The sequence below is a fragment of the Sesamum indicum genome, linkage group LG8, assembly GCF_000512975.1.
Source record: "Sesamum indicum cultivar Zhongzhi No. 13 linkage group LG8, S_indicum_v1.0, whole genome shotgun sequence".
NCBI classification, from domain to species: domain Eukaryota; kingdom Viridiplantae; phylum Streptophyta; class Magnoliopsida; order Lamiales; family Pedaliaceae; genus Sesamum; species Sesamum indicum.
The window spans coordinates 2194132-2204017 of NC_026152.1; the positions used below are offsets into that span (position 1 = coordinate 2194132).

At 31.4% G+C, this 9886-nt stretch overlaps 1 protein-coding gene across 1 annotated transcript; it reads right to left on the reverse strand.

Moving 5' to 3' along the window:
• Nucleotides 866-7037, reverse strand: LOC105167577 (anthocyanidin 3-O-glucosyltransferase 2-like). Its single transcript, XM_011087351.2, has 2 exons — nucleotides 6865-7037; nucleotides 866-2333 (listed from the first exon to the last, which is right to left on the reverse strand). The coding sequence occupies exons 1-2, from the start codon at nucleotides 7001-7003 to the stop codon at nucleotides 964-966; spliced, it is 1509 nt and encodes a 502-aa protein (XP_011085653.1). The 5' UTR covers nucleotides 7004-7037; the 3' UTR covers nucleotides 866-963.

Below are 9886 nucleotides of genomic sequence, written 5' to 3' on the forward strand. Positions count from 1 at the left end.
ATCAACGATGTGTCTCCCTCTCCATCGCGTCGAAGCCCATGTAACATCAGTAGACCAAGAACGGTTAGGCCAAGAAACCCGTATATGACGTCGAATCTCATCCAGGTAGTACCAGGAATAGCGATATTGGAAGAATAGGTAGTTGTGCGTCTTCAAAGAGTCATCGCCGCATAAGATACAGGAGTTGCCCAAGTAAGAAAGCCACGACTTGTCCAGTGTGGACAGTCGAGAATAGCCAACCAAAGTAGGAAGGTGTATCTGGGAATTTTGGAGGGACTCAAGAGTAGTGAATACTAGCCTACCTTGGGCCCTGACGGGGATAATAGGTGACCCAATGCAGCTACAATTGGCACGCCTGCGCCAGCACGCCACAGAATCTGATCGGAATCACCATGCACGACTTATTAGTTGGTGAAGAATCTCTAGAATTTTTTCAACAGTGTGGATCTTTCACTTTATTTTGGTGTCATACCAATTTTTGTTTGAATTAAATATTAAATTTAATTATAATTAAAGTAGAGTCGTATACAATATATATATATATATATATATATATATGAGTATCACATCAGTGTATGTGGCACAAAAATATAATAAAAGATCATTCAATTATTTTCAAACCTTTCTCACTATCTCATTTAGGGGTGTATACGAGTTAAGCTCGATCTTTTTTGGCGAGCTTGAGCTATATGTTGAGTTGTATGTCTCCAGTTCGAGCTCGGTTCCTATATGATGAGCCCGAACTGATTTTTTAATTTGACACTTATATATACTTGATTTTAAATATAATATTATATATATATATGAATATTAATAAAATTAATAAACTATCTACATTTGAATATTAAAAATAATAAATTCCAAGTAAATAAAAGATATAACTTAATCATCACACTATAAACGAGTCTAAAATCGAAGTCACATTTGATTTTAGTAAAACTTTTTCGTACAAATCGAATTTAATTAATTATTACTAGAGATATTGGTCATCATATGGTCAATAAGTTTCTTGAAAGAAAGGTAAGAAGATCCACCTTCAACCACACTCATCCTGCTCTTTTCCTTCATCTCCTTCACTCTCTTCCTCACCTCACTCCCACCCTCCATCACTTCCCTAATTCCCCTTTCTATTTCTCCGGCCGCCACCACCGTCCCATTCTCGCTCCTCTCGTGATAGCTCAGTGTAATCTCCACCGCCAACCCCAACTCCCTCACCAGCTGGAAGGCGTTCATCTGCTGCTCTGCATGCAGAGGCCACGTCGCAATGGGCACCCCGCACCACAGGCTCTCCAGCACTGAGTTCCATCCGCAGTGCGAGACGAATCCCCCCACTGCTGGATGCGACAGCACGTCCAGCTGGGGTACCCACCCCACGACCTTCCCGGTTTTGGCAGTCCTTTCGAGGAATCCCTCAGGCAAGACGTCTTCATATCTGGTGTACTCGCTCGGGAAACTTGCTCCTTTGTCCTTTGGTGATTGTCGGCGGAGGGACCAGAGGAAACGGCTTCCGCTCTTCTCCAGCCCAGTTGCCAGCTCTCGCACTTGGTCTTCGTTCAAACTCCCCTGGCTCCCGAAGCACACGAGTACCACTGAACATGAAGGTTGGTCGTCCAACCATTTGAGAATTCCTGATGCGCCTTCATGGGAATTGAGAGACGGCCCCTGGTTCAGAATCGGGCCGACTGGGTAAATCGGAGGGACCTGTTTGGAGCCATATGCTGAGTCTAGTACTGAAAAAGAGTTGAGCGCATGAGGTTCCAGCTCAATGAATGTGTTGATGATTATGCCCTTAGCTTTCCTATAATCACGAGCGTAGTGAAGGAACCTGTCCAGCCACAAATGCTTGTCCACCAGGACCAAAGACAGGACTTCCGGCGGGACGGGTTTGGCAAAACTCGGGACCAAAACCTCAGACTCTGCATTCCTCAGCTCGGCCACGTCCTGGTTTATTTCATCATGGAGGGTCTGGCAATGCAGCATTGCGCCGAGGAAACTCGCCGGAGAAGTGAAAAACACGTAGGAGGGAACCCCCAACTCCTCCGCGACATCGATCATGGTGGTGCACAACATGTCGACTACTAGGCCGGCTACGGCCGCCTTGCGTGATTGGAGGAAATTTGCAACGTTTAATTTTTGGCTTAATACGAGGTTGTGGATGAAGTATCCGCGGGTTCTGGAGCTCCATTCGGGGGCTGGATTGGTCGGGGGGAGGTGGAAGAAGTTGAGACGACAGGTGGCGGGGCCAGTGGAGAGTAAATCGGCGAAGGAGCTGCTCACGGTGTCGATGTAGTCGGGAAGCTTCATGAGGAGCACGGTGATCGAAAGGGTTTTACCTATATACGAAAATTAGAAATGGGATTATGACTATAGATTTATTTTAGAAAACAAAACAAAACAATTAAATACATCTACACATTTTTATTTTTTAATTTTAATGAAGAAATATATTTTTAATAAAAACAGTATGTTAAAAACATTTTTAAAATCCCAATTTTATATCCTGTCTCAAACCGTTCGAATCAAATTGAATCGAAATATTTTCTAAGATTTATTTTTTAAATCATAATTTTAAAATTTTAATGTAAACGTACTACACATATTGATTTCATTCTGATTTATAACTAAAAAACTATTACATCAGAACTACACCACTGATCAATATATAATTAAAATTTTGAATTATATATATAATAATTTAATAAAATATATTAATTGTTTAAAATAATTTCATATTCAAATTATAAAAGTCAAAGTTCATATATTATAAAAAATTCATCTTGCAAAGCCCATTTTTATAAAATTTAAATTTAGGCTTTATACAAACAAATATGTTTAAGTTTTAAAATAATAAACCAAGTCCATAAGGTTATGTCTGGTTTTGTGTTTTGCACACCTCCACTAGATGTGTAATTGTAATTTAAATTTTTTTATTACTTTTTTTATTATTTTTTATTCTTCTCTTAACATAAATATATATATTATATTTCACTAACAAATAAAATATTATATACATACACATATATTTTTATTCAAAGTCATGATTTGACAATGAATAGTAACTCCTGTCTCCCAAAATCCCAACATCAAATCTACACCACTTATTTTATACTATTTTATATTATATCAAAACACAAATCCAAACATACCATCTATCTCAAAACACATATTTATTTATCTTTGTTTTTCTCTCTATATGTCCAAAACACCAAAACAAAAACATTCAAAACATTAATCCAAACATAATGTAAGAATTTCGCCCTTCCTCATCTTTCTCTCTCATTTTTCTTCATCTTCTCTCTCTTTTCTCTCCCCCCTCCCCCCTCTCTTGTCTGTTTTTCTCAACCCCTATTCTCTGTTCTCTCATTCGTCGCCTCAATGGCATATAAGATTAATTCGTACTATTGATAATATATATATATATATATATATATATATATAAAAATGCAAGCAATTCCTTTGTAATATTACAAATGAACAAATTATCCCCATATAAAAAAATAAATAACGATTTTACCTCCATATATTTTTTAAGATACAACAATTTACCTCATATTTTTTAAAATGAAGCACTTTACCTCCCTGTATAAAGAGATAAATTACTTTATTTTAAAAAGTACAAGAGAGTAAATTGTTATGTTTTTTCATAAGGGGGTAATGTGCTCATTTTCAACCTCACAGGGGTAAATTGCTATTCACCCTATATATATATATATTTCTTGTGCTAACATTAAGTTTTTTATTTCTACTACAGAATTATTTCGTATATCAGATGTCATTGTAGTTGGAACTTGATTTTCAAGATGTTTTTAAAAACTTTTACTAGTATAATATCTTAAACTATTGTGTATTTAGCTTTAATTATTTGAAACTTGTTACATTTTGTTACTTAAAGACTCAATTTCTATGTATGTTTTTTAAATTGTTGTGTATTTGACTCTAATTATTCCAATTACATTTTATTAGCTTTTTACTAGTCTTTAACGACTTCTTTTCTTCATAAATTGTTAAAATCGTCAAACTGTCCGAAAACCCATTTTTTTTAACATCTTATTTTCTTCATAAATCGGTAAAATCGTCAAACAGTCTGAAATCCCATTTTTTATTTTGATTTCAAAAGTGATAATTTAAAATATTATTTTAAAAAATCGTCAAAATAATTCGATTCAAAAATAATTTTTTTAAAAAAAAATGAATACACTCTAGAGAACGAGGAAGTTTAGAATAGTTTAAAAAAATAATTCGATTCAAAAACAATTTATATTCAAGAATTATATAAACTTTATTAAATATTCAAAGTATTTATAATTATATCAAATTTTTGGAAAAAAAATTATAATTTACCTTATTATTTAATTATGAAAGTGAAGATTCTGAAAATAACCACTATGGTTGACAAAATAATTAATTTATTCAACTTTTCAAAATTGACATTAATTGATAAATTATTTTTTTTTCTTTTTATTAATGTAATACACTGATTTATATATTTTTTTGTTTGTAATATATTTTAAAGCATGAAATTTTTTTTATTGTATGCACGTAGTAACGACGTGCCACAACAACTAGTACAAAAAGAAGACTCTTTACACTCACAAATGGTGGTTAATGACACCGCTACACCATTTTTTTATAAAGCCAAAAATACCCTTCAACCAATAAGAAAACTAACTAATTTAACTTTCAAATTTTATATTAATTGATAAATTAATTTTTTTCTTTCTTTTTTCCTTTTTTTAATATAACATATTAATTTTTTTATTTTATTTTTATTTATAATAATAATTTTAAAAAGCAAAAAAATCTTTATTATATAAATATAAAAATTACATGCCACAATTTTTAATTTATAAATAAAAACTCCATAAATAGTCTTGAAAGCCGTGGGATCTTAATTAAAAAATAAAAATAAAAAAAGCCGTGTGGGACCCAGTGCCTTCACTCTTTGCTGAAATCGTGCTGGCATTGGATTCGCCGGAATTCAATACTTCTATTCAGAAACAGCATAGATCCCAATGTCATTATTTTGGGGGCCCAATCCCAAACAAACATGTGCAAAAATATGGACAAATTGTACCTCTATCCTTAAAGTTAGCATAAATTACAACAAACTCCTTAAAATTTATCATAATTGCAAATACTCACTTATTACTTAAAAAATTATAAATATCTACAAATATCATAACAAGTACCCCCCTACAATGAGTTGTCACAAGGGATATTGCTTAATGTATCTGTATTTTCAATAAGGTACTTATAATTTTTTAAATAATGAGAAGGTATTTGTAATTATGACAAACTTCAAATGAGCCTATTGTGATTTACCTGTAAAGTCATGTCTAATTATACAAACATTTCGTGCTTCTTGTAAAATTAGAATGACACGTGCATAGATTGTAATTGTAATCTATACCTCCCGGAAAGCCAAAAGGTTACAAACACAATCCTTTGAAGAGAAATACATCGACACCCCCTAAGGGGGTATATTTATAATTTTATAAAAATTATGGGGTATTTGTGTAATTAAATTTAATTTCAAGAGATGTCGAGATAATTGTCTGACCCTTTATTTATAATATCCGACACTAATGGGGTTAAAATGATTAAATTAAATTAGAGAATATTTCAAATAAATTCAATAAAAAGAATACAAATCTAACCTAATCTAACTTTATTATTAATGAAGAATATGGTTCTAAAGACATAATAAGAAAATTATGTCAAGATCATATTTAACAATATCATGATCTCATTTTTTATATTATTATATTATAATTTAACAATATATATCTTTCGTACCTTTATGGGAAAAATATTATTTTAGTCCGCTAAGTATGCCTAATTTTAATTTTAGTCCGATAACTATGCCCATTTTTGTTTAGGTCCAGTAACTTACGAAAGTGCTTACTTTTAGTCCTCTGACAGATTTTCGAACAATTTTACCCCTATGCAATTTTTGAAAGGCAGTTTTAGTCCATATGCACTCATAGGGGTAAAATTGTCCGAAAATCTGCTAGAGGACTAAAAGTAAATAATTTTATAAGTTACTGGACCTAAACAAAAATGGACATAATTATCGGACTAAAATTAAAATTAGGCATATTTAGCGGACTAAAATAATGCTTTTCCCTACCTTTATAGATAGCAAAAACTTCTCTCTAAACCTCCTTTATATCCAAGAAACAACCATATGATAATTAAATTATGATATAAATATGGATAAATTACGATGGACTCTTCTAAATGTTGACATTATCACAAATACCTTTTGTTGTTTTAAAAATTATCAATATTCTCTAATACTTGATGAAATTATGTAATTCTTGAATAGATGTCTGGAATTATCAATTTTATTGTTATTATATTTAAAAAATAGAAAATATGTAAACAAAATATATGATGTGGGTGGAAAAATTTGAAAAACCGTCCACTTAGTGCAAGAAAAAGTTCCAAAAAATTCGTAAGAAAATAAATAAAATTATAATTCACAATATACAATAATATTTTGATCATTTCATCACAAAAGTGGATGACAACCTAATGGATCGAGAATAATGGGTTGAGTTAATTATAAAACAGCTGTTAAAATTATGGGGTATTAATATTTTTTTCAAATAATAAGGGAGTATTTGTAGTTATACCAAATCTAAAAAAAGCTAATAATAATTTCCGCAATAAATAAAAGAAATCTATAATATAAAAAAATAATTAATTATAGAAAAATATGACTATCACACGACTCGCCTTTTTTTGTGCAAGTAAGTGCTAATTTAGTTTGGATAATTAGTGCAAAATTTCTATTGAAAAATTCAGAAAAAAAAAAAGAAAAATATTATGTAATAAGTTGGTTTATTGTCGGAAACTTACCAGGAAGGAGAAGGTATTGACGGGTGATGATGAGCTTGGCGAACTCCACGATTTGAACGTGGCCCATCACCGGCCATGGGATGAGAACCAGCTGCAGATGAGCTTCAGACTCCGCCTCCGCCTCCGCCTCCGCCAGCATCCCTATGTTTCGATCTAGTAGTAATGGGGTATGACAAATCATTTATGCTTATATATATATAAAGAAGTTCTTGATGATGTTTTTCTAATAAGAATTAATTACATTTAAACCCCCAAAAAAGTGCGAAATTATACTTTTCCTCAAAAAAAATTTAAAATTATACTTAAACTCTCTTCGAAATTTCACTATTTACACTTGACCCCCTTTCGTTAGGGTTTCGACGAAAAATGCTGACATTAGCAAAAAGTTTGCATAAATTTTCAAATTTATCTCTCATTTGAGATTCTCATATAATAATTTTGTACTTATAACAGAAAAATTGTAACGATGTTAACATCGTTCTCTCTCTCTATATATATGTTATATTTATTTATTTATAAGTACAAAAATATACATAAAATGTTATATGAGAAGCAAAATTAAGAATATATGTAAACTTTTTTTGTTACTGTCAGCGTTTTCGTCCAAACCCTAATAAAAAGGTAACAGGTGTAAAGATGAATTTTTAAAGAGGTTGTAAGTATAATTTAAATTTTTATTTAGAATAATATATATTTTTTAAGTCTATACTAATCTATACTTTGATATTATATTAAAAGAAAAAGGATATTTTTACGTACAAATGATGATTATTTACACCGTGACACTATGTTTTTAAATTATCAAAAATATCCTAATGTATTTTCAACCACCCCCACTTAAATTCTTATTCTCATCATTGATATGATCTATACTATTTAACTATACTAATATGATTCACTCACACCAATTTTTTTTTGGTCGATAATATTTCTAAATTAATTTTATTTTATTTATTATTTTTAAATATGATGTGTTGGTTTACATATCTTATAATTCTTATGTATAATATATTTTAAAGCGTAAATATTTATTTATTATATGCACGCAAGAAACGCGTGCCATAACAGTTAGTATTAAAAAAAAAGTCACTTTTTGCTCACAAACGTTGGACTACTACATTTTTTTTTGTTATATCCATAATACCTTTAAATTATTTTTTTATTTTTTTCATTTATGTTATGATTTGTTTGTTTAAAAATAATATTTTTTATAATATATTTTAAAACGTAAAATTATTTATCAGAAAAATTATATTTTTTATTCTATAACTATAAAGAGTGTGAGAATTTGTGACATAAGTTACCATTATGACTGCACACGACATTTATTTATAGGCTGACTGAAAAAAAAAATTTGATGTTAGTTGCTACAAGTAATACACCGTTTGAAAGCTAATTGAGATTTGGATTTATCTCGACAGAGATATGACCATTTAAGTGAGTCATGCCCAGTCAACCGGAGCTGCTGAATCTGTTTACCTATTATTGATAGGTTAGTCGTTGCAAATCTAGTGGGAGTTTGTTAATAACTTTTCAGTACGATATGTCCCAAAATGTTAGAAATATGTATGACATGGAATCCTGACTATTTGATGAGTCATTCTGCCGCATTGTACTAGTTTTGGGTTTGCCACGTTAGTATAGAAATAATGGGCTTGGCACATTGTTCATGGACCAATAAGACCAGACCTACTAGGTTACTAAATAGGACCCACTTCCTTTGCTTGGCGCTTTAAGAAAACTAACTGAGGTTGTATCAACAATGTTTTTTAATAATCTTACAATTATATTTTGTCTCCTGAAATCCATTACTCAATGTTTCTCTTACTTTCCATGTTTATTATAAGTTACAATAACAATTAGTTTCTTTTCACAATTTTTTTTTCTATCATCTCACACCATAATTCTTTTTTATATGTTCGTGGGAACTACATGTGCCGATTATTATACTAATGAAATACAATAATCATATTAGAAATATACGTGGAAGAATATTTCCGATGTGATAACATAAATAGAGAATATTTAAATGATAAATTGAATAAAAAAAAAAGTCCCTCTAAAATAAAAAATGTCACTTTTGACCTATATTGTATCCCACATTGATGTGTTCAAAAAACACATGTATTGAATAAATGATGCAAGGTGCTCGGGCTACTTGAAAGTAGGAACTGATGAAACAAGTGCCAGATAAAGATGGTGAAATAAGTAAAGAAGTGCGTTATTGCTTGAGTTTGGGTATACAATAGAGATTGATACAGAATCAAAGCTCTAAGTACGAATTATTAGGTTATTTTAAGCTAATATGGTAGCAAAAAAAGTGAGAAGGATGTCCCTTCCTGTCGTGTCCTTTCTGGAGCAGATCCTTCTGGTTGTGTGAATATAATTGTGTGGATCTGGTCGTGTGTAGATGAATGTATGAAGGTCAAGTCTCCTTCTGGTCTTGCATATTTTGATCTTGTATTTTTTTTCTTCTGCTGAGGGAAGTCCCTATTTATAAACAACAACAAGGTTTGTTGGAGGTGGTCACAGATTTTGGGGGGATCATGGCCTCATAATTGTTGGATAAGATTGATATCTCTCAAATCTAGTGTTGGTCGATCCCCTTCAGATTTGAGGGGTAGTTGGGGGATACTATAAAAAAGGCGGAATTTGTAATGGCTTTCTTGTAACGGCCGTGTGGGTAACGATTTTGTAACGAATTGGACGTGTTGACGTCATTGAGGGGGTGATAAAAATATATTATTTTGTAACGGCCATAACTGTTACTAAAGTCGTTACAAATATACGGTGTGCGTAAAACCATTACAATTTATTGATCGTTACTAATTTGCTATAATTTTTGTAACGGCTTTTAGGTAAAATAAGGAGTCGTTACAATGGCAGTCGGAAAAAGCGAGGAAAAATATACAAAAAAACAGTATTACAAAAACCATGACAATTGAAACGGATTTTTTATTAGAGGCCATTACAAAAGCCACTACAAAATAACATAATATGAAGAGTTTCAAAGGCTGTTACA